Source organism: Podospora bellae-mahoneyi, chromosome 7, assembly GCF_035222275.1.
Source record: "Podospora bellae-mahoneyi strain CBS 112042 chromosome 7, whole genome shotgun sequence".
NCBI classification, from domain to species: Eukaryota; Fungi; Ascomycota; class Sordariomycetes; order Sordariales; family Podosporaceae; genus Podospora; species Podospora bellae-mahoneyi.
This window is the reverse complement of record NC_085886.1, coordinates 705,318-729,816: the sequence shown is the minus strand read 5'-3', so window position 1 is coordinate 729,816 and position 24,499 is coordinate 705,318. Positions and strand designations below refer to the sequence as shown.

Sequence of the window (24,499 nt, the reverse complement as noted above, 5' to 3'; positions counted from 1 at the left end):
AGTTTCGCTCGCCACAATATCACAAGTTCAACGGCCCGCTGGCCAAATGGTAAGGCGTCAGATTTCGGTTGTGAAATCGCTCTGAAGATTGCGCGTTCGAGTCGCGCGTGGGTCGGACTTTCCTTTTGCCAATTTCGTATCACCACAACTCTTTCAAGTTGAGCGATCTGGAACTGGATAGCTGGCTTATTTTTTGTCTCCTGAATTGCGAAATGTTACCGAGCTGAAGTAGACATGACATCTTGCTTGGCTCTGGAAACAGTTTCGGCAAGCTCTCCAACAGCTGCCAACAATTTCTATCTCATCATTTTTTAGGTCCTGCTGCTATGCGACACGGAACGTAGCTCACAGCTCCAAAGTCCCCTAATCATGGAGTCAAGATGTAATCCTCATTCCAATTACTACGCGCGCCAGGTATCTCAATCCATAGCTCCCTCGCCAGCTACTGTTACAGAAACCCAAAAATGCTTCCGTGGAAGCTCTAACATGCCTCCAAAAAAAAAAAAACTCCAAATAACCCCTTTTCCGTCTCTCTCAAAATCAATGCCCATAACCCCCACCCCCTTGCTGCCTCGCCTTCCACCCATCCTTGATCCCCTTCGCAGCCCCAATCAACTCCTGCTCCCCCACCCCATCCTTGATACTATCCAACACACTCCTAACAGTGCTAACATGGTTCGCCTCCGCCTTGTCATCCCGAAACCTATACAACCTCCACCTCCTCTCCTCATCCAAGCAGCACTCCACCACCCTATTCTGCAACGGATCCCCCCAGCTCTTCAGCTCCTCCCACTCGTCCTCACTCAAATGCAGCCCCTCCCCAAACTCCTCATACTGCGGCTGCCCCCTCTCACTCCCCTTAAAAACCAACAACCTCGCCTCCGGCAGACTATCATAATCCACAAACGGTTTCGTAATCCCCTCCGCCCGTTCCTCCTCATCCGGCTCAACAGTAGGAAAAACCAACCGCAACCTAAAATCCACCGTGTTGTCATGCGGCGCCTTCCACTTCAAAATGTGCGGATCAGTCCCAAACTGATACGGCGTCGTCCGGCACGTAAAAATCAACCCGTCATTCTCATGCTTCAGCTTCGGCAGCACCTCCCGAAACATCATCTCGATCCCATAGCTAAACTGCATCTCCTTCATCTCCACCTTGAAAGCCTGGAACGGGAGCTCCTGCGGGAACTCCGTAAACAATTTCTTGTACGGCTTCATCACATGCTCCTTAAAGTACCCCAGCCGCTTGTCAAGCGATTTACTAAGCAAATCCGCCTTGCCGTCCAGACACAAAAGGTCAAAAACCAAGAATTTCGGCTCCTTCCCTCCCCCGGGGACCTTGTCAAAGACCAGCTCCCCATCAATCAACGTGTCGACGTGAAACTCTGCCGGACTCGCGTTCGGGAGAGGGAAATGCAAGTTTCTCTTCTCCATGTACCAGTAATCATTCTTTCGGTCGATCAAGTAGTGGCATGCGTGTCCGTGGTCGTCCTGGGTGAGATATAGCAGATACCGGATCCCGTCAGACTTTTCGCAGACGTAATAACTAAACAACCAAACCCCCCCCCCCAAACCGTCAGTATTCAACCTCACAGGATGCATGGACGACTTACTCCTCCTTCCTCAACTCCTCCATATGCCTCCTCGCAAAACTAACTGGCTGCGCTCCCGGGAACTTGTCGTTCGTCCTCCCCAGCAACCGTGCTACATCCTGCCTCAGCCCCCGGACAAACTCGTGGTCGAGCTTCACCCCGGGCTTGGATATGTCGGTTATGGGTCCTGCGTCGTCGCGCATGGTGCTCATCGCTCGCTCGTCGTCGCGTAATAGAAGGTAGGCTTTCGTCGTCAAAGGTATTCGTTCTGCGCCGCCGCGTCGTGAGAAACTGAGGCGAGGGAGGGAGAGTTGTTCGTTGCTTGCGTTAAAACTTCCTTTTCTTTTGAGACGGGAGGAGGTACTTGTATGCGACCACAGGTTGTAGGGAGGTGGGTGGAATGGGTGAATGGATGGCTTTATCTTATCACCGGGGCCCCTGCCAGAAACGCGCTAAGAAAAGGTGGGGCGGGGGCCGGTCGTTGAGGTTCTCAGTTTGGGTTGGCGAGGACAAGAGAGTTGAGGTGTACACATAGCATTGAAGGATAGTGAATATGCGCTGAATGATAATGGGAAGGAGTTTAAAGATGGTCTACAGTGCTTGAGGATAATTAACATGCATTTCAAGATAGTCTTATGCCTTGAACTTAACAAAGCATTTTCAAGACTTGTTGACTATCTTTTGATGCACCTTTAATAATTCCAAAGGCCTATCCTTCATCCTTCGACGCCTCTTCACTATCTTTTTACACCTATACTTGCGTCGCAGTACTTGTTCCTTGGCCTGGCGGATGTCATTCATAATCTATCTCCAACTCCAAACATGTCCTCAGCCATGTCCTCAGCTATGTCCTCAAAATAACTTGCTGGATCTCAGGTCTCGTCTTGTGACGGGGCGAAGAAAAAAAGAAACCTACCTGACAAACTCACTACAGTCTACAAACTCCTTGACACCCCTTAGCACCGATGCCTGAAATATGGCAGTAATGCACCGCAAGTCTTGATTCATAACTCTGCTCTACCAAACCCTGGCAGTCCATACAATACATTAAAGCGCCGTCGCCCCAACCTTCTTGGCCAGCGCATCATCTGTAGTTCCTTTTCCTTCCCTTTCCCGATTCCTGTCCTCTTCTTTCCCTTCACCTACCGCACCCAAGACTCATCAATCTTGTCCACCTCAACCTTGGCCTCCTCCCACGTCTCTTTGTTCTTCTTGGCCCACTCGATTTGGCTCTTTGCATACGCAAGCTACAAATGTCATTAGCACCACGACCATACCCTGCCCAGAGAGACAAAAGACGCTCACCATATACCGCTTCAAATCATCTTCCTTCTCCTTCTGAAACCTCTTCAGATCCTTCAGCACACTCGCGCTAGCATCCTTGACATCCTGTGCAGACGCCACCTGAGCCTGCTCCAGCTGCTGAATTGACTCCCTCGTCTTCCCAATCATGTCCCTTCTCGTCCTCTCCGGATCCGCGTCCACCACACCCTGGACAGCATGGCGCAACGGACCAAAGATCTTGTTCGTAATAGAGATCCCGCTGCTCGGTGCCTTCTTATGGCCCGGGGCCGGCGTGGCTCGCTCTGGCGCTCCAATCTTGGCAGATGGTGCCGCCGCGATGTCCGCATGAGTAGGGGGAAAATCAGAATCAATCGACGCCGTGTCTTCGTTGCTGCCGTCACGACGGTGCTGTGATTGGGGCTCTCTTGTGCTGGTCGATCGTCTCGGAGGCTGGATCTGCTGGCTGCTGCTCAGGTACTGGTCAATCCTCCTGGCTTCCGCCTCGCTGCGCTCCAGCTGATCCAGAAGCGCGCGTTTCTTGTTGAGCTCGTCCGTAGTCATGTCCTGTTGTACCCTCTTCAACACCCTGTATCTCAGCACACTACGAATCACTCCCGCAAACTGTGCATTCTCCCGCATGGGCTCAGCAAAGCTGGCCCCCAGAGAGTTCGCCAGCTCTTCCGTGGCGATGTAAGACGAGTCCGCTGCTTGGCCTATTCTCTCAATTGATAGGTCCAGCGGCGAGTTTGTGTCCGAAAGTGCAAAGGCATTGAATTTAGCACCCAGTTCCTGCAGATCCATTGCCAAAGAGGACAAATGGGCCAGTGTTCGCCTATTGACCTTCTCCATCGGTCCTGTAAGCAGAGTTTCGAGTTCCTTGATGGAGGCTTCAAAGGCCAAAAAGTAAGGATCAAGCTCCTGCTCGCTCAAGTTGGCGTTCTCTGGCGGGAAACGCGCAAATGGCTGAGCACCAGTTGAACCATCCGCAGACGTAGCTGGACCAGTGCGGAGCTTGGCCGAGCTGGCTGGTACTGGGAGATAGTTATGCCCAGGAGTCGGGTTAGCGGGATCAAGTGGTGGTGCCTTCATGATAGACTTGGGAATCGAAGCTACAGGGTGCGAGTTCAGGACCTCGTTCTACGATACTTGTTAGCACGTGCTCATGTTTGAACGCACCAATTGCCTACCCAGCTGGAATTGGGATCAAGAAACCGCCACCAAACGCCATCTGTGCGAACTTGATCCATACGTCTGCAGCGGTTCAAGAAAACGGCCAGCATGCGTTTTCTCAAGTCGATTATTTGATGGTCTTGCTTCGCATTGGTAGGATTGGCGGCATAGTCAGCCATGGTGTGCTTCTCTGGAATTGGCGGAATAATAAGTGTTGGGTGTAGTCTCGTGAGGGCATCTCTCAGGGAGGCAAATTCCGAGTATCGTCGGCGCACTATAAGCTCCTATAGGCAAATGTTAGTAATGCCAATGCTCCCAGCACAGCTTGGACCAAAACTCACCCCAGTCTTGATGGTATAAACGATATATCTCCCATTCTCCGAGCTCTTCCCCGCCTCTGTGATCAGAATAGGCATATCCGGATGCTCATAAAGCATCTGTTCCACCCGACTATCATAACCCCCCGGTTTCCGCCGTGGCACAAGCTCGTCCTGATCACGGCCATAATCCTCCTCATCGCTCTCTAGATCGCTATGCTCGTGGTGTGGAGGAGCTTCATCGCCGGTCGAAGATGGCGTCTGTGGGGGGTCGTATCGATCTATCATCACCCAGTCGGAACTATCATCAGTACTGCTTCTCGGTGACTCGAGGGAGATATCCTCGAGGTCGGTAAGGCCCACCATCTCGAAGTTCTCGCATGGCAGTAAAGGGCAGCAGCATGGCAGGAGGGCTGGGTCGGAGGTGGTGGAAGCAAGAGCAGTACTACTTACAATCTCGGGTGATAGGGGACGAAGCGTTGGCGGAGGAAGCAAACGAGTCCCGGCGCTCAAAGCTTCCGCCGTAGGGGTTATTGTCTTCATCGTCGTTCCACATGGCTCGGCGTCACGCACTGCGGTGCTGGAAGGGATGAGAAGGGTGGTGGGCAACGTAAAAGGGCAGCTGGCGCAAGCTCGCCGGGATCACAGCACTGCGAAAGCCAACAGCTACTTGTCTGCGGGGCAGACGAGGCAGGGATTGATCGTGGAGGTTTGCGACAGTTGAGCAGGGGGGCACGAGGTGGTGGTTATGGACAAGACGTGTTCACAAAAGGCTCAGAGATGATTTTGTCGGCGTTTTTCATGCAAAGACAGCAGAAGTCAAATGTGTTAAGGGCTGCGTGTGGCTGCTACCGAGGAGTACAGTGGTGGTGGTGGTGGTGGTGGTGGTGGTAGTGGTTATGGTGGAGGGTGGGCCGAACACAAGCTTGGAGCGATGTGAGGCACAGCCCAGAGCCTGCCAAGAATATGACGACGCAAGCTCCACCTCACCACCCGAACCCTCTCACCCAGGGTTACATAAGCATCAAGATCAGTTCACGCAGCATCACTGCTTTATTAGTGCATAAGGCAGGTACCTAGGTAGGTAGTTAGTGTTGCAGCTTCATTCAAGCTACAATGATGTCATGCATCACGTTCCCTTTTCAACTGTTTTGTTTTCAAATTTCTGTTTCATGTTCAAGTATGAGGCTGATTAGATACACCTCTATGCTCCCTTTCCCTCCAAGAACGAAACCACAAGAAGCAGAAGCCAAGTATGAAGACAAAGATGAACGGGCAAAATCGGTAACTATTTCAACCCCTTTCCCCTAATCATTCTTGCCATGCCACTTCTCCAGCACAGGGCTTTATCTGTTTGGCTTTCTTTTCCGCCACTTCCCCTGTACAGGTTTTCCCTTTCCAAAGTAATTGTCGTCATACCCGTCATCTCATCATTCCAACCATTCCATGCTCTCCCCTTCCTGCCGCTGGGGTATGAACACACTGGGAAACAAGCAGAAGGGTACCGCCCTCTTTGCTGTCCGCCAGCACATTCCCATATGCAACCACCATATACCCCCTTTGCCCTTCTTGATGGAAATGACGATGATGAAGACAGAAAGAAAAGAAATATGACCAAATAAAGAAAACAGATGGGCCGTCTGAGCCCGCACTCCCCTCGTAGTTCGATGGGACATTCCGAGTTTTTTCTCTTCCAAACCGAACCAAAACAAAAGAGATGTTAAATGAGAGAGCGAAAGATACAGATAAGAAAAAGCGAGGTAGGTAGATGTGACAACAGATCGCCTCCCCCAAACAGGTAAACTCCTTTTTTCTCTTCCCTGCCCAGCCTGAATGATGATGAGCCAAACAAGATCCAAACAAAACCCAACTCTATGATTCAATCCGCTCACGAAATGCTTGGTAGTATAACAGTAATATGACAAGACAAAGAAAAATGTGGTGGCAGAGACCGCTGCGATGGTAATCTCTGGTGTCGGACGAGGTACTTGGTGATACATTCTTGAAGAGGTATGTGTACGTATATATGTGTGTGGGTATATATTGATATGTTTTAGATGCGGTTCCCCGTCAGTTGAACCGACGGGAAGAGCGTATATTGGTTAGGAGGAGGGGGGGTGCTGAGGCTGGTTGTTCTTGCGCGCCCACGCTTGGCTTGCACGAAGTTCTTGGTCTTCGCTGGCCACGTCTCCTCGGTGGCCAGATGCAAGAGGTTCGACTCGCTGCCGCGGCTCCTGAACTCCCGACGGCGACCGGTGGGCCTGGTCACCTCCTTGGACTCGGGAAGAGTCGGCATGGCACCTGACTCAAGCGTAGGGAATGCCTCTGGCTTCAGTGGATAGTTATCCAAGTCCAATGAGGTCGTGCTGGGGGTCAACTGCGTGAAGTCGGTCATGGTGGAAGCGGCAGAGATGTGCTTCCCAAAGCCCGAGTGGGCGCTCTCGTAGGTGCCTGTCGTGGAGGCACTCGTCCGATAGCGGTGCGAGTCGCGCAGGGCAACATCGTGGTGCTCGTCCTCCTCAGCTTCACAAGCCAGCATTTGCTGCTGGAAATCCATGGGAATCAAGAGTGACGGAGACAGAGTGAAACCATGGCACTCTTTGAAGCTTGACGCATCCGATGGCTTTCTAACATGAAGCAGACGCTTTGGCTCGGCCAGGGGAAGCGAAAAGTTGGAAGCGCTGGGGGTTGGGCCCGTGACTGGTGTGACGGCCTCGTGAGCAGTGGGAGACAATGGGCTGACGGGACTCAAAGCGGGCACGTTGAACCGCGCCACTGAAAGCATGGTGGGGGAGACATCGCAAGAGTCGATACGGCGGTCATTGTCATCTACGGGCGTGGCACTATCTCGGCTGAGCTCAAAGGACGGCCGCTGCCACTCATAATCACAGTCTGCCTCGGCCGCATGCTCGTAGCAATAGTCGATATCATCCTCCCAGTTGTCTCTGTAGATGCCGTCGGTGCCCTCGTTCAAGACAGCCTCGAGAGCACGTTGCGCGGCAATCAGATCGAACCGGCCCAACGTCTCCGACGCTTGGCTTTCCCGACGGTCAGCGTCATCGTTGTTCCGAATGGAGAACGCCCTAAGCATCGGCACCGATTGGCTTCCACGCAGCGACGAGTTGCTGGCAACGCTAGCCCGCGACTTCTTGGCCACAAACGCACTCTCTTCCTCCTCTGGCACATCCGGCAAGGTGAACTCTGATGCATTGGCGCTCGGGGAGGGCAACGGCCAGTTGGCGTCGCCAGAAGGGCTTCTGATGTGCGCAGAGATGTGCTCGGGAATGACACCCATGTCTGGCCCAGGAACATAGCCAGACGAGGTTGGTGGCGGGCTCCCAGCCTCCGCGATATGTGAGAACGGCTGGGGGTAACGGAAGCTTGTGTTTGGCCTATCCATGGAGTCGAGCCGCTCGTGCCGAGAAGACATGCGGCTGGAAACGCGAGGGGGTGGAAGAGGGGGATATGGTGTATTGCTCTCAATGGGAGACCTTGGGGGACGTGGCGGTGGAATCATGCCTAGGTGGTCTTGCGATTGCGAGCGCTTGAGGAGGCGACGTGGAGAACGCTTCATGATACCCGATGGAGGTCGGGTTAACGTGCTCCTTGCCAACTCTTCGGTCAAAACCCCCATCCCATCATCGTCACCGAGGGGAAGTGAGTCGGATGAGAAGTCATTGAAATGCAAATCATCCGCCCTGATTCCCTTCAGCGCACCAGTGGGAGGCGCTTGCGAGGCACGAACTTGGGAAAACTCGGAGGCCAACGCTTGTCGATTTGTCCGCTGCAGGTCGGGCAGGTGGTCCCTCTGAGTATGCGTTACGTGTTGGAAGTTATAGGGACCGGAGATCTGGATCTTGCGGGAGGCATCGTTGGTATCCGCTCTTGAACCACGACGCAGCCCGAACAAGGATGGAATGCTCGAGTCCCGACTAGGCATCGATGTCGGAGGAGGAGGCAAGAGCAAAGATTCTGAACCACCCTCTCCCGAATACACCGAGTTTGCTGCCGAGCTCTGGGCGCTGCTTTCGCGTCTTAGTCTTCCTCTCCGGTTGAAAAGCGATTTGCTAAAGAACTGCACGCTCTCGGGGCGATCCTTCGACGGCATGCTGCTCGATGTTGACCGGCCTGATGATTTCCGCGACAACGTCCTAGCCTCGAGAACATTCTCCCACGAAGGCCTATCCGCCGAAGTAAGAGACCGCAACGAAGACGAGCCGGAGGAGTGGCTTTGATGCTTGTCTCGAACCGACGCTCGCTGCATCTGTCTGCGAATACTCTCCGGTGATGGTGGCGCATCGATGGCAGGTCCGAGAAAGCTCTCCAGACTCTGGTCCATGGGAACGTCGACATGATCCCAAGGCGTTACATCAGCGGAAGCCGGGACTGGTAGCACGACAGGTGGTGGCGGCGGCGCTGATTCTGTCCTCTCATCCTTCAACTGCTTGTCCGCCTTCTGCCGCGATCCCGAGCTCTTGTCGACCGCGTACACCGGAAGCTGAGAAACCGCCCACATCTGCATGGTGGGCGGTGGTGTTGGTATTCCTGTTGGTTTCTGGTTCAACGGCTGTACTTTTCTTGTCAACTGACGTCTATCAGTTGGACTCTGCGCTTTCTCGATCTCCCTGATCCTCTGTTTGGTGGTTTCGTCTGAATGGTTGATATGCCGTGGTGATTGGCGGGTGATGGGCGAGCGAGTGGAGATCTGTGACTGGGTGTTTATGCGTTATGCTTTGGTGGTGAGATGGTAGTGGGTGGTGGCGAAGTCGTGATGCGAGACGTCGACGAAGGGGGAATGCGTCCAGGGCGGTTTGCAAAACCAACAACGATGCAATGCGATGTGACGGGAAAGGAGTGACAAGTCGTCGACGTCGACGCCTGGGGAAAGCAGTCGGGAAGTTGGAGACGTATTATTTTTAGAGAGAGAGAGCCGGAAACCACTCAATTGTGGGGGGTGGACAGCTCCGGGGTCCCCATATATTAATTCTCCAGAGACGGGACCCAAGAGTGATTTCCCATCCTGGCAGCTCCTCGCAATGCACTTGGGATCTTGCGTTGCTGGGAGCCAGCGGCGCCAATGGCGAGGGTGCCGTGGCTTCGTCGTCCCGCTTTCCAGGGGGCTCCCTGTCAACAAAAGATTCTGGAGCTTTCAGGGGAGGGGTGGTGGAGGGTGAAGGGTGTCGATAGCTGCACCCCGCCGACCCGACGGTGTGTGTCTGCTAGTACCCACCGTTAGGGACCGAGAACCTGCTGGGAAAAACGCCGGTGGTTTGTTGCATGGACTGTGCCACAAAACGGTGAGGATCACGGCGACGGCGTAGGCGATTGTTAGCCTCTCTGGTTTCCTATCCACTGACGATCATCGTCATCTCCAGATACGCCCTCATCCATGAAGAAACTTGGAAGCCAGACGTGTGTTTCTTCGGCCCCGCACTCTTCAGCGTGGCCTTCCGTTGTCTCAGACATCGGGATAAGCCGAGGCATGGGCTCTGGGCAGGCGGACGGGACTGCTCAGACAACGGGCGACTTATCAGGAAACGGCCGAAGCTTTTAAATGTAATTCATCAAGCAACGACAACTCGAGAGCATGGCCCTGTATTTGGGGACCCGGGTGCGATGCTGAGTGACAGCTGACAGGAGCAGGGAGAAGCAGGAGCATGCGCTAAGGTTGCAGTACGGCTCAATATAAAACTAACAGTACTGCCGTCGGCGTACGGCTCACATGGGCCGTCCCTGGGTCGACGACATGCTGAATATACGGAAGCGAAAAGAAGCGAGAGCGGTCCAGAAAGACCACGGAAGGGTTGTTCAGCTCCTACGACACGGTGCTTACTGCCCGGCGGTGGTGTGAGGGTGGATATCTGGATGTATCTGAATGACCATTGTTTGCCCGGACGGGAGGGAGGGGACAGAGAGGTGTGTGTGTTCACAGTAGTTGTGTGAAAGATATTCCGCGCGGCTTTCAGACGACTTGTCTCATGCTAAAGACTCGGCACAATACAACCTCCAGCGTGTCGTGCGTGTTGTTTCTGTAGGCAAGCTTCCGTGCTGGGTCCGGGGGAGGGTAACGATAAATTTAGCCCTCGTGAAACTGATTCGCCAGAGCTGTCGAGCATGTGCAGCAGATGTATGCCGGCAAGTCTTGGACTGCCGCATGTTCATTGCGGTCGCAGCGGCGACATCATGTGCTGCTCGTTGATGTTTGAAACAGACAAAAGCCGCGATAGCTCACATGTCTGTCGGAGGAGGTGCGATGAGGCCGAAAGCCATGGTGTATAGTAGACCTTGGCTTGTATTGACGAGCGGGGTTGAAGAGTTTGAGGAATGTGATTTCCCGAGGAACTCTAGGTAAGACGGCTGATCGACCCAGCGGCCCGATCACGAGCGGCTTTTCTAGCTCCGGGGAAGGGGTCCATCGTCTGTCTGGCTTGGTCAATCATGACTCCCGTCCTGTCTTCACTGTGATGCTATCGCCAGTTCCCATAGCAGGGCCTACTCTAGCACCAGGTATGGCGGTGGTCTGACAAACACATGTCGAATTGTGCTCGCTCTGCAATATTCGGATCGGCGTTTCGTTTTTGGCTTGCGCCGCGGATCGACTTTGAAGGAGCCGGCCCATTGGGTGATGCATGAATTCCTTGCAAGGTAATGTCCGGGATGCTTCTTGGTGTTGGTTTGAGTCCTGCTTTGGGCAGGTCGAACAGCCCTGTGGCTCCAGGGTTCACTATGGGGAGACAAACCCAATGCCTTCCTGTTCCTGTCAAGTTGGAAACTTTAGCTCACCTAACCCCCACTCTCCACATGCTATTTCGCACCACTATCTATCAGCTACCTTCCGGGTAGAGAATGATTGCTTCAAGTTCTCGACTCGTCATCCAAGGCATCTGATGGCTGCTCAATCAATTCGAAAACACGGCCGACAACCCAATGATCAAGCAACAATTCTCGAGAAGGTGTTGCAGACTAAGCAAAAGTCCGGCTAAAAGCGAAACAAGGCGGAAGTGCTTTCCGACACCAACTCAACCGTCGACCGTTTATTGTTCTTTGGGTTTCTGAATGGAACCGCTACGGGGTAGACCGTAATGAGAGGATCCAGCGCTCCGGAACCCGTTATTTTTTTCTAGACCCGCCGACCGCCGTTTTATTGCTCTGCTTTGAACGGCTGAAAGAATTTTGGGTGTTGGTGTGGACCGTGAGGCACATCTCCACGCTATCCCTACGCTATCGATGCTGTTGTCCGTGGTCATTTGGCTAACAAGCTGACAGGGGGCACTTCCCCTGGAATTCGATGTATCGGGAAGTTTGCTCTGCTCTTGGAAGACAAAAGTACTAGTTTCGAAAAAAGCACAGCAACAAGTCTGCCACCGTGCCGTGGGAAGGCCACAGCATACTGATAGCTACCACCAGTAGGAACTCGTGCTGTACGACACAACGGGAGTCCCGGGAGGCACTGTCATAGGCCATCCATTCCAAAACGGAACGCGATTCTACAAATTCCGCCCAACGAACTTTTGTTGCCAATGGATTCCCTGACAGCTAACCATTGGCCAATAAGAACCTACCACCGAGTCGCAAGGCCCATCGCCAATGGCGTGCAAAAACAGCCTTTCCCAGGGACCACTGCCAGTCCCGGTAAGCTGGGATTAGAATCGGCGGGGTTGGATTTCTATCCTATCGTCCACCTACTTTTGAAGATCCAACCATCACTTGTACAAAGTTATTGTCGATGGCCAGTGCCAACGCTGGTTTTGGGGGCCTGTCTGGCCACTGATCCGGGAAAGCGACTCAAATCGGCCGTGGTATAGGCACATATCATCGCATATCTTTGACAGCATATGCTCGTCATCAGGCTATTTGAGATCGATAACCAACCGCCTTTCAGTCGACCAACAGGCCGGGAAGGTGCCGCTGATGGGCTGATGGATGGGCACGAATCCGGGAAAAACAGAACATGTTTGAGACGGTGCCGTTCTCGGCCGGAAAGACAGCTAAAATTCTCATTCCTCTATGCACCGGATGTCCTTCACGGGAGGGATTCGGGAGCTGGACGTTGGGAAGTTACTAGACGCAAGCCACAACAAACTATCTAAATCACAACAGCGTTGGGTTGGCTACCAGCCGTGCATTACCAAGGGCACGGAACAGCCGCGCCGGACTTCTGTTGCAGAAGACCTTTGTCCACGGAGACCGAACATATCATCTCGCACACCAGCATGTCACACATATGCATCGTGTCGTCAGAGAACTTGGCAGGACGGCGACAGACAGACATTATCAATCATGTAGCCGTGGAGCGCAACTGATATCACTATCTGTGGTGGTGGCTCACTGCTTCTTCGTCACGACACACCGATGACCGAATTGCGTCCCTGTTCTGGAAGCCCAAGTCGCTGCACCCACCCGCGTTCGAGGCTTGATTCTGGTTGGATCGCGGGAAAACAACCGTGTCAGCCGCAGCCCCTGCATGCCACGAACCATGACCAAAAGGGGCTAAACCCAGCCGGTCGGGCTTCCTTTCTGCACACTAACGTCAAGCCGGGGCATGATTTTCTCCAACGGGGAAGGCTGGCGGTGGTCCAGGGGCGGGAAAGCTGGCGGGGTGGCCCCTGCAGAACCCCCCATCTGCGTGTCCTTGCTTGCGGCCGTACCTGCAGAAAAGACCTCGGGCCCAGCCATGGCCAGCATGATAAGGGCGGTTTCGCTCTCGTTCAACTTCTGATCTTCAGTTGACGGCTGGCCAAGGCTTGCTGACCCGAGGTTCTCCTGATAGGGGCCTGATGGGGAGTGAATAAGTTCCAAACTTCAAACACGAGGCTAAATCACCAGTTTTGGACATGATCTGCGATACGTCATGCATATTGGAGTTGAAGTCGAGCTGTGCTGAGACTTGGTTGGCGAGCTTGCCTATATACTTGCTTGAGAAAGGTCGCAGACACTGCACGATATAATAACCGGTCAAGACAACAGGCACGATGGGGAGGTTGCGGTTGCTGCCAGCTGAGGCGGAATGGCATATTAACCCACCATCAGGAATTCGACCAAGCCTGGGCTCTTTGGAAGTGCATGGGCCCGAACCAAAGAACGCACACCATCATCGACAGCAGCGAGCAAGAAACACGATGACGACTTCCGTTTCGAAACGGGACAAACTACCCACTCCACTTCAAGTTCATGCCCATCCCATGGCCAATGAATAATGACTCGGTTCGTCAAAGTGGAAAACGTGAAGCTTTGCTCGTATGTACATGCAGCTCCAATCTTGCTTGGGACAACAACCTCGGCGAGTTTGTTCACAACATACCGTGGCACAACTCGAATATCGTGGTATATGCCATGGAAGCTTTGCAGTTCCTATTTGACGTCCAAGTTGCGATTGGCCAATTCGCTTCACCAAACATAATAGTGTTACACTTGGAGGCACCAAGAAGATGCAGACCCAACTATTTACAAATGGGGTGGAAACAGCGAGACATCGGGGCTGCCAGTGTCTGAGACCGAAACAGGGACTTTGCTGGCTGTTTCGTGCCCACAGTTCGTCCGGCACACAAGAGTAGGGAAAACCCCACAACCTGACGGCAATCGAGGATGAGGTGTGTGAATACTTGCAACCTATCAAGACTCACGAGGAGACGAGGTGGCAGCTGCGATGGAGAATGCGACGGTTGACTCGCAGGCCCGGGCAGGGGAATTCATTGGCGAACCAATATCACAGCCCTGTCCGGGTGGACTAGCATCGCGAGATCCAAAAGGGCCGTTGTCTCTTTCATCGTCAGATCTGGCTTTCGAGGCTGGTGGATGACATCGTGACATCTCCATATCGCTAGCAACTTGTCGCGAACCTTTGAGCGGTCAGCTCGGTGGACCGCAGTGGAGTCCCCTGTCCACGCGTCTGGCTTTCCAAGGAGCAGGGACAAGTGAGGTTGTCAAATGGCCAAGGCGGCACCAGGCGGCGCTCAACGGCAGAGCAAGGGAAACACTCCGATCTCTGGCCGACTGTCCCCGCCGCCGACCGTTTTGTCAACGGATGGAAGGGCGATGATGGTGTGAAACTGCCCTCCTTGTCTCTTCAACAACGACAGATGCAAGACAGTCGAACCACACGTAAACCGAGGATGGGGTTTTTCAAATGCCTCGGAGTTTCATCAAGAAGAAGCAGATCGCAAAGCAGTTGATGGAGACAATGATGCACAGGGGCCGGAGAAGCTTAGCTGCAGACTACTGCAACCCCTTCCAACTTCCTGATTGGTAAGGTGCTAACAATTTTTTTTTAACTCTTTGCTGCGCATAGTTCCTGATTCTTAACAACGTCGGTACGCTACGGAGCGGAGAGCTCCATTCATCAACCAGTTGAACGGTTCCGCTGTCAAACCACGAATCCCACGAAATCCTCTTCCTTTTTCTGTGCGTCTTTCTCGGTTTTCTCTCCTTTTGCAACTTCTGCCGAAGCGTTTGGGGCACACCCGGTGTTTGCAAGGACAGGGTCCGAGGGGAAGGCCACCCCACAGTTCCGTGTCTTGGTTTTTCGGGGCTTGAACTCGACGGCCGGGGGTGGGAGAGGTGGGAGAGAGGGGGAAGCTTTGATGGCCGGCCAACTCTGCGGCCACCACCACGCGAGATGGAAGCGTCCCCAGAGTCCGGTTCTGCAGCGCGCTGGGAGAGAGACAAGCCCCACGTTTGCATGATGGAAGACTGTTCCTTGTCTTGGCCGGTGGATCCTTTGCTATCTTTTTCTCTATCTTTTGACATTTTTTTTTCTTTTTTTTTGAAGGCTTTTTTTGTTGACCGCAAGATGTGCGGTCTGTTTCTAGGTACTCTCTTCAACAACAACCAGAGGACTTCGGCTCGAAGCGGGGTTCAGAGTGACATCTCCAGCCCAAGCTTTCCGGTAGTAACTCCCCCCGGCAGCGCTTCCGGTAGGGATACACAGAGGACTCCGCCAAAGAGCTCAAAGCTCCCGCATAGCAGAAAAGAATTACCTCAGCAGGATCGACCCTGGATGGTTTTGCTTGCTTCCAACTGCTGCGCTTGGAACGTTTCTTTTTAGCGGGGGCTTGACTTGACCTGGTGCTGGGGCCCCCAAGTGCGTCGTGGTGATTTGCTTGCCTTGCCTTGCTGGTTGCTCACGGGACTCAAAACGGCAGGGCACAGCATTCATTGATAACAAGAGATGCGGTGTGACTGAGGAGCAGCGCAAAAGGTCTTGATGGGGCTGTCCCGTCTCATCACAGAGGAGTCTGCTCTTGTCGGTGCGAAAGCAACAGCAAACCTTGTTCGAAAAGAGGAGCCTAGGGCATTCAGACGAAACATACCGCCAGAAAGTTTGACATGCTGTTCAGCCCCCTTATACGCTACTCTACAACCTCGTGGGGATGGTCTCACCAGCAGCAGCGGCACTTCGCTGAGCCCAGCGGTCCGGGCCAGCCCTTCTTTTTTTTGTGTAGCCCGCATGAAACACCCCTTGACAGGTGTTATCGGCAAACAAAACAGGGACAGCCCTGACAATGGGGTGGTTGAAGGGTGACTCGGAGCGGTCTTCGCTGGCGTCTTTGTTGGCTTCCCTCGTGGTGTCTTGTTCCACAAACGACGCCGGCACCGCCCTACTAGCCAGGTCGAGTTACACGAGGGGTAGGGAACGTGGGAGAGATAGGTCTCCTCTCTCGCGATATTTTTGCTCCAAAAAGAGAAGAAATGGGCAGCAAAATCCACCCGAATGGACGAGCCAAGTCATGCAGCTTGTTGGCTTCGATTCGTTTCTGCTTTTCCATTTGTGGTGGAGAGAGAGAGGAGAGGAGAATCCCTCCCCCCCCCTCCCCACCCTTTTCAGAACAGCAGCAGTGTCCAACCAGGACCCTGGATTCTGCTGGGCTCTGACCCCATTGGGCCAGTAACCCAGCAAGGTTCTCAATCGCTAGACAAGGGAAAGCTAGTTCACTTTTTTTGTCTCCGCCCCGGCCGGCGCAGGAACGAAGAAAAGGGTTGACGCCAGTTTCAACCGACAGCTTTTGTTTACCAAGAAGACCCAAGACTGTTTATTATGCGGGCTTACGGCAGAAGAAGAGACAAGAAGGTCTGTGCCAAAACGGCAGGAAGGAGGACCCTTGAAGACTGATGACAGCAGAAGAAGAAGAAATAGCAAAGAAACAACACTTTCCTGTCGTTGGCTTGCTGCTCGGTTTCCGTCTGCCGGCGATCAGATACCAACAACCCACACAAGCGATAGGGCGGACAAGGGTTACCATCTACCTAGCCAAGATTGAAAAGGCGGGATCTAGAGGGGGAAAAAGGACGACCAAACATCTTGAGGGTTGGGTGGTATCAGCAGCCGAAAGGGGGTATTTTTTTTCTGTCTTTGTGTTGTTTCTTCGCTTTTCTGTGTTGTAGTCTACGCGGTAGTGCGAGTTGCTATGATGCTGACCGGCCATTGGGACTGGGGACGACAGGGCATTTGTAGACGACTCCGGGCCAATTGGATGGACGGCAGTTATTGGGGGGTGATACGTGGTGATCTGACTGGATAGGAAGTGGATAGTTATCTGTCTGGATGGATGGACAGCTGGGTCAAACTCGTATGAGTGAGCGTGCTCTGTAGGAAGGTAACGTACATATGTGTATGTACGGGATAAATCACAAGTGGGTAAACAGCCAAGGTAAGGGGTGTAAGTTGAAGGATTGTAAGCACTGCTCGGACTTACTTCTTTGACATCCATGGAAGTGGGCGGATCTGCAATTCATGCGAAGAGCCTTCGTTGGCTTTGCAGGTCTGGCGGTACAGGAGGAGCGGCTGAAGGTGATAACGTGACGTTCTTGTTGACAAAGGGAAACAGGGGATGAGGTTCTTCGGATGCTGTCTTCAGGGGCTGTATGTGGTTGCGTAGCTTTTCACGGGAGGTTCCAGTGATGACTTCCTCCCGTCAGCATACAACCATCCTCCTGGCGGAGAAAAAAGAAAGGCAGGGCTGGCTGACGCGGCAGTAGCGGGACGGATGTGGTCCGGCATTGTTCTGTTTGGTGGTGTTGGCTGTGGCAAGTGCCGATCAACAGCCTGCCTACCCGACATCTATCATGGAGTTGCAACATTTTCGCTATAGCTCGCGTATAAGAGGTTGAGATACTCGGGGAAGTACACCCGGCTGGACAATCTCACCAATATGCAGGTACGAGAGAAAGTGGTGTGGTGAGAAGTGTGGTAAGTGGCACACGGAACAGGCTGACGCTTTCATGACATGACTTTGCTTGTGTGGTCACAACTCTTCGGATAGTTCTCCATCTCATCGATTCGGTAATTGAGGGATTGGATCATGATGATGGGGTAAGTAAGATGGGATGTTTAGTAACGAGACGTCTCAGGTTCGCCAATCGTCGGTCTGATCGCTACTGTCGGCAACGTTCAACGCCATCATCGGCATCACCACCACCAAGTAGGTTGGGAGCTGCCACAAACCTAGCCTTCAATCTCCATATCCCTCCGTTTTTGAAACTTACCCACCGACTCACTGCCTGATTCGCCTGCAGGAATTGATTACCACCCGTACTCTCCCCCACTTCCAAGGGATTCCAACAAACGCAACGAGACGGCACAGCTTGCAGAACCATGGACTCTCAGCAGAAGCCCGAACAACACGCAGCAGAAATACAACGCAGATGCGGGGTTCTTGTTCTGTGGCTTATGGGGGTCATGGTATGTATGTATGTTTGCACGACAGCAACCAACGACCAGTACACACTCGCCAACGGCTCGCTCGAGGAGAGAATTGACACGATTCGATCCCCGGATCTTGTTCCGTCCGGGACTGGCTTGTAGAATTTTTGGCCAGATGTGTTACCAACTGTGAATTATGAGTGTCAAGTTCATGAATACTTTACTTCTCCAGTATGATGCGGGGGAGAGATGGAGACGGGGACGGATCCATAGTTCGGCAAGTGTCAAGTCTGAGATCTTTGAAGTCTAGACTTTTGGACAGCAGGTCGGCAAAGCAGAGGTGGTATTGGTTTCTCTCACTTGCTTTCTCACGTTATCTCTCGCGTTACTTTTCTGAATTTTTGGAAGTGTCTGTCTTCTGCGAAGACAATTGGAAAGTCTGGTAGAGGTAATTACCACCTCTGCACGCCACTTCGTTTCATCCCGTCCCATGCTTTCTTTCTCGCAGCTGAAATATCTACTGGAGAAACTCGGGCGCCTGGTTATCAATCAACGGTAGGTGCCTACTCACGATTGCGCTTAAGTTGCAATTGTCTTTCTACTCTTCAACACCTCTTTCACCACTTCTATACCCCATTGGATATATGTACAGCAACCAAACCCCAACGTCTCTTCAACCCACCAGTCCCCAATCTCTGGAAACGAGACCATGACATGTTTCAGATCTCTTCTCCTCCCTTCCATCTCTCCCCTCCAGTCCCCGCCCGAAAAGGCAAAAGAGCTACCGTCAAATATCTCGATTGGGCTTCCGGGTAAAATCATATATTTTACCCTTGGTTGACAGCTCTCTGGTACCTCCAATTCCAATTCCTTCAATGTGGCATTCGCCGGCCGCGCCATACATCGCAGACATGAAATTGTCCAAACTGAGCGAGGCCTGCATACAAGAGCCAGAACCAGACAATTGGAATAAGCGAAAAGGGTGAAATGAACTTCCCACTTTGGGTCTTTTATACATTGAGCTCTTTTCTCTTAAGCATGCATGCATCCCTCGGGAGCTCGGTTACGTAGCGAACCTAGGCGGGAAGCAAAAGGGTTGTGGGTTGGCTGATATCTACACCACCACAACCACACCACTCTACACCACCTACCCATTACGTATAACCACCACCGAATAATCGCACACCTCACCACGGGCCAAGGCTGAAGAAAGGGTTTTGGACCGAAAACTCAAAATTGACGGCCGCTTCTGCGCGACCGGTAGCCGGGGCTCAATGGGGGAACTGTGGAAGAAAAGGGAGGTGGGGGGTATATGATATGAGCTATGATAAGGTGTATATGAGGGCGTGATAAGATATAGGCAAACGCCGTTTTCACAATCCTAGGTATAAAGAGCATCAATATCAAAACAAAAAGACGTAAAAGATGGCAAGGATTGGCACGGAACCGGAGTGTGAATAGGCAACAAAAAATTCTTGATAGTCAGCGAAAAGGGGTAGAGATGTAAACAAACCCTTCCACAACAATCCAGGACCTGAGTCTATGCAGCATCATTACAATTTCCATTGTAGCATGAAGCATAATCTAGAGAACAGAAAGAATCTCAAAATCTTAGGCAGTATCAATATGTCAAAAAATGGAAGAACAAGCAAACACCAGCAAAATTCTTGCCGCTATAATACAACAACCACTGGTTGTTTCTCTTTTCCTTTGCCCACCGACTACCAAAACTAATGTCACAATGATTATGTCTGTATAGACCCTTTCGCCCTCCTTCCGACCATGACACACTAAACCTACACATCCACAGTAATTATCTTCCCACGCTGGTAATTCCATCTTGGAAGATGGCCGCAAATATTACCAATCATGTCAGTAAGGCATACATTACTACTTTCAACCGTATAAACCTTCTGCCTCAAGGCAGACTCCTCCTCTCCCCTCCCCGTTGACGAGTACCCCTTGCTCTCAGCCAGCCCAGATCAGCCAATCCCGAGAACTAGAAGCCATCATCAGAATCAGGCAGGCCTGAGGTGCAGTAATACTCCCACACAAACTCATCGAGCCAGAAGACTTTCTTGTTGCCATCTTCTTCCTCCGGCTCCCTCAGCTTCGATGACTGATGGACAGCCTCAAATGTGACCAGCTTGATGAATGGAAGCTTCTCTTCCAACAACTTCTTCACCCAGTCCAAGTCCTTGACATAATCCTTGAGAGCTGGGTGTCGTGTCGGGTTGTTCAGTTGCCAGCGGGGCCTGTGCTTGAACTTGTAGCTGATTTGGACGTTGTAATACTTCCTGGGCCTGTTCCGTCTGGCCTCCTCTTTCTTCAGCTCCTCCATGGGGGTTCCCTTCAAATCGTCATCTTGCAACTTGTGGTAAATCGGATTGTTGTGGATGTCGATAAAATCGATTCCCGTGCGAGGAATGTGCGGGGGCGACATGAAAGCCAGCAGCTTGTCGAGGAGACAGAATCCCAACTTATTCCGACGATGCTTGGGATCGACCCAGACATGGAGTCTGGCTGTATACCGGCTTGTGCCTTGTCCACTGCCAGCGATGCCTGGCTGCCAAACGCTGGCATAGGCAAACCCAAGGATTTGACCCTTGACAACTCCTTGCCTTGCGGCGTCCTGCTCATTGTAAGGGACTTGGGGCTCGTCGGACCACTGAAGGTTGCCCTCCTTCAAACGCAAACCACGAGCGCTGCCGTAGACGGCGACGATGAAAGGCATTGAGAACTCACGAGAGGTCCGCAAGACCGTTTCCCAATCGTCAGCCGTAGGAGGTTCCGAGTCAACAACCTGAAAGCCACTCTTCATTTCAGCCTCATAGATTTGGCTGACTGCTCTCATATCAACCACCTCGGCGGGGCGTAGGAAGGCCGGAATCTTGGGAACACCCCGATCGTAAGGAGTCATTGCAGTCACTTCATCCTTCGGCTGGGGCTCAGGCTTGACGTACTCTTCCACTTTCCCCGGCTTGTAAGCCAGCTGACGTTCTTGAGCCTTGAGGCCCTTCTTCTTTTTGTACTTGTGTTGCTCAGCAAATCTGCGGTGAATCAGGAGATTGCTGGACCAGTTACGTCGTCGCCAGTCCTCTTCCCCCGTCAGCGCGGAATTATCACCTATAATTGTGTCAGGGAAGTGAACAGGCTCCACAAGTAAGCCGGTGTTGGTGTCGACATCGGACTTCCAATGGTCAGGTACCTCATCACGAAGAAATCGAGGCCTCACGTCGTCTGGAACACCCTGGACCCAAGTAGTGACGAAAGGCGTGAGATAATGCTCGGTGTCGAAGTACTCGTCATCATTGTCACGATGGTGAAATGCCTTCGCCCAATTGGTCTGGTAAAATTTACCTTGCCTGTCCACAAAAACATCCCTCTCCAAGGCAATGCAGTTGCGAACGTCACGGGTGCCCGGAAGTTCTTGGACGCCCGTATCGCTGATGTCAATGGTGCTCACCGAGGCGGGAGCGCTATTCTCAGAGCCATGAAAGTTCATGTCGGGACGGGGGATCCTATATGTAGTCTGCGCGGGAATCCAGGTTAGATATTGGGCGTACCCTGATGTGTAGAAAGGCGTGTACTTACAAGATCTGGAGAGATGTTCTCAGCCTTGAGTGGGAGAATTGCCAAGCGCTCACTCGACGGGCGTTTGGCTGGGGTGTGAGCGAGAGGCATGGGTTGGGCTGTACTAGTAGATACAGGAAGGCTCGCTTTCTCGACATGGGCAGTCGATGGATTCTGCCTTGAAGTTGAAGCAGCACCTGTTGGCCCAGGCTGGCCAGGCTGGGTGCCCGCAGACACGAATTTCTGACGAAGATGAGGGGCTATATAGCGTCTCGACTGATTTACTTTTGGATCGTAAGGTGAATCGACAGTTGTGCCCCAGTTTCCTCTCGAAGTTGATGGGCCCGGTGCGTCATACCAACTACTTGGAGCTGCTAAAGGGAACCCATAGCTACCAGTACCCAGTCCAGGCTTTGGGATCACGCGCGACCCGCTCTTCTGAACATTGGCGGCAGATGTTGAATTCTCAATCTTCACAGCGGGAGCCGAACCCCAATCCTCGTCCCAATCAGACTTCAGAGCAGGAGTCGAGTCCCAACCGTCGTCCCAATTATTGGGGAGAGCCGGGCCGCAACCATCACCCCAATCGTCGGCATGAGCCTGTGATTGGGGAGGGGCCATCGCAATTCTAGCCGACTCCTCGAGGGCCTCTCGTGTAATCGGGGGAACGTGCCACCCATCCTTGTCTCTGTACGGGATACTCGAGACAATACCGGAGGGCTTCTCCTGGGAAGCAACCGGCTTTGGGGCATATCCAAGCCCTGTCCTGTCGGTAGGGGCTCGCTGATCGGCAAGGATACGACCAAGAGAGTTGGACTCCTCCTGCTGACCAAGTCTCTTAATTCCATGGCGAGGGTTGAATCTGGCTGCGGCAGCCATGAAGTTGGCGGTCGACTCGATCGAGTCTAGATTGGGTACCTGGGGCCCAACTTGCTTGTACATGCTCTCGAGCGGACAACAAAGATTAGAAGTCAGAACGAGAAACTAGTAAGCGATGGGAAGAGATACCTGAGGCGAATAGTCGCAACCGAACAGGAGTGAAGTAGATATCTAGTGACAAGATGGGAGACACCTGTGTGATTAACGGAGGAGAAAAAGGTGATGAGTTCGGCAGCTATGAGCCAGGCGACTTCGTAAGGTGGGAATAACTCTGGCGAACGGTTGCGACTAGGCGAAGCAGCTGGCACCAGGCAGTTGAGAATGTCTGCAGTGCGAGAGAAGAAGAGGGACGGGTGAGGTAGGAAGAGAAGGCTGAATGTTTACCTTAGAGGCTTTAGTAATCTGTTGCCGGCAGAGCAGCCCCTCACTTGACAAAAAAGTCTGATGTTAATTCTGACCTGAGGAAGGAGCGGTTGGATGATGAATATTGCTCTCTGCGGGTACGGCCCGTCAAAGAGAAAACCGTACCGACTCTGACAGTGCCAAACCTGGAATCACAACCAATGGGGGCTCGGAGCAAACAAAAGACAGGCAAACAGGAGGAAAGAGCCATTTCTCTCTCGAGGAGCAAAATTACCTTGTTGTGTGGTTAAAAGCTCAGTACGTGTCGATTATCTTCAAGGCCGAGCCTCGAAGACATTGCATTCAAACTAGCACCCACACCTTTGCATAATTGTCTCACTGCCTTGAAGTGGTCGTCCCAAGGGTGGTCACGTGCGCAAACCCTCCAAACAATGGGCCACAAAGCTGCGAAAATAGGCATCAGCAATCTCCAAAGAATCAACAAATCCACAGTTTGTGACAAATGACATAGTCTCCCTCTAAAAAACACTACCCCTTTTTTTTCTTGAGGTTTTCTTTGTTGATCTGGCTCAGTTCCGCCAAAGCCTTGAACCCCGCAATTAGCAACTGTTATTAGGCAACCCACAGGCCAATCGCCATGCTGTCCATTTTGAGGAAGGCAAGGTTGAAGGACAAAGAGCTGCGCATTTTGATGCTGTGAGTGAGGCCGTCCATTGTTTCATCAGCCTGTCCAGTCCACTGAGAAATGGTAGTGGTCTTGACAATGCGGGCAAAACCACCATTGTCAAAAAGATCATGGGCGAGGATATCAACACCGTCAGCCCCACTCTTGGCTTCATCATCAAGACGATTGACTATGAAGGGTAGGTTATGACCATCTTCAAGCGCTAATACATACTGACTGAGTAACTCCTGTCAAGATACAAGTTAAATATTTGTGAGTGGCCCTACCTAACCACACGCCCAAACAACCATCAGCTAACTGTAGCAGGGGATGTCGGCGGTCAAAAGACTCTTCGTTCGTACTGGCGCAACTATTTCGAAAAGACCGACGCCTTGATTTGGGTGGTTGATGCCACAGATCGACTGCGCATTGCCGACTGCAGAGAGGAATTGCATGGGCTTCTTCAGGAAGAGGTAGGTGATTCGAGATCTGTATCGACAGCTAGCTGCTGATATAAGTTGAAAAGCGACTTTCAGGGGCAAGTCTGCTTGTGTTTGCAAATAAGACAGATGTTGAAGGGTGCATGACGGCAGAGGAGCTTAAAGATGTATGCGGCAATGCCAGGTCTCCCCATCCCACTGGTGTTATCCAGTGTCCAGACTAACTTATGGTCAACTACAGGGACTGAACCTTGATGAGATTCGAACACATCAGTGGAATATTCTGAGATGTAGCGCTGTCACGGGACAAAACCTGAAAGAAGGTCTGGCTTGGGTTGTGGACGACGCCAAAGCCCGGTTGTTTCTTTACTAAACTCACCACACATCATAGATCTTGATTTTCGGTAAGAACACGGTTCAAAAATCCAACAATCAACATTTATTCTACCGACCTTGTTTCATTCCATGTCGGTACTTGTTCCAGGATTTCTGGAGGGGCTTGTGATGCACCCCGCCATTGTAACCCAGCGGAGAGGTGGAGAGCCAAACGTCATTGTAGCTGAAATTAGAGTCAAGGA

The 24,499-nt window shown here is 52.4% G+C and overlaps 5 protein-coding genes and 1 non-coding gene across 6 annotated transcripts; 1 reads left to right on the top strand and 5 right to left on the bottom strand.

Annotated features, from left to right (window-relative positions):
• Positions 1 to 32: 32 nt before the first annotated feature.
• On the bottom strand, positions 33 to 115 carry QC761_0103640. The gene has a single exon. It is a non-coding gene; the product is annotated as a tRNA-Arg (tRNA).
• A 181-nt stretch (positions 116 to 296) lies between these two features.
• Positions 297 to 2,013, bottom strand: CEG1 (Dcp1p-Dcp2p decapping enzyme complex alpha subunit). The gene is made up of 2 exons (XM_062881848.1): positions 1,614 to 2,013; positions 297 to 1,546 (listed from the first exon to the last, which is right to left on the bottom strand). The coding sequence occupies exons 1-2, from the start codon at positions 1,802 to 1,804 to the stop codon at positions 541 to 543; spliced, it is 1,197 nt and encodes a 398-aa protein (XP_062727964.1). The 5' UTR covers positions 1,805 to 2,013; the 3' UTR covers positions 297 to 540.
• Positions 2,014 to 2,562: 549 nt separating this feature from the next.
• On the bottom strand, positions 2,563 to 5,306 carry ATG20 (Sorting nexin, cytoplasm-to-vacuole targeting pathway/endosomal sorting). The gene is given in 6 exon segments (XM_062881849.1): positions 2,563 to 2,839; positions 2,898 to 4,013; positions 4,064 to 4,330; positions 4,388 to 4,644; positions 4,817 to 5,245; positions 5,258 to 5,306. The coding sequence occupies 5 exon segments, from the start codon at positions 4,917 to 4,919 to the stop codon at positions 2,735 to 2,737; spliced, it is 1,848 nt and encodes a 615-aa protein (XP_062727963.1). The 5' UTR covers positions 4,920 to 5,245; positions 5,258 to 5,306; the 3' UTR covers positions 2,563 to 2,734.
• A 1,110-nt stretch (positions 5,307 to 6,416) lies between these two features.
• QC761_702680 (uncharacterized protein) lies at positions 6,417 to 8,885 on the bottom strand (the record flags this gene model as incomplete). Its single annotated transcript, XM_062881850.1, has 1 exon — positions 6,417 to 8,885. One exon carries the CDS (start codon positions 8,883 to 8,885, stop codon positions 6,417 to 6,419), a length of 2,469 nt encoding a protein of 822 aa, XP_062727962.1.
• Positions 8,886 to 19,675: 10,790 nt separating this feature from the next.
• On the bottom strand, positions 19,676 to 23,288 carry QC761_702690 (uncharacterized protein). The gene is made up of 4 exons (XM_062881851.1): positions 22,913 to 23,288; positions 22,584 to 22,838; positions 21,597 to 22,518; positions 19,676 to 21,534 (listed from the first exon to the last, which is right to left on the bottom strand). Exons 3-4 carry the CDS (start codon positions 22,515 to 22,517, stop codon positions 20,002 to 20,004), a joined length of 2,454 nt encoding a protein of 817 aa, XP_062727961.1. The 5' UTR covers position 22,518; positions 22,584 to 22,838; positions 22,913 to 23,288; the 3' UTR covers positions 19,676 to 20,001.
• On the top strand, positions 23,268 to 24,372 carry ARL2 (ADP-ribosylation factor-like protein 2). Its single transcript, XM_062881852.1, has 6 exons — positions 23,268 to 23,513; positions 23,570 to 23,680; positions 23,738 to 23,754; positions 23,809 to 23,954; positions 24,008 to 24,088; positions 24,163 to 24,372. The coding sequence occupies exons 1-6, from the start codon at positions 23,455 to 23,457 to the stop codon at positions 24,292 to 24,294; spliced, it is 546 nt and encodes a 181-aa protein (XP_062727960.1). The 5' UTR covers positions 23,268 to 23,454; the 3' UTR covers positions 24,295 to 24,372.
• The last annotated feature ends 127 nt before the right edge of the window (positions 24,373 to 24,499 follow it).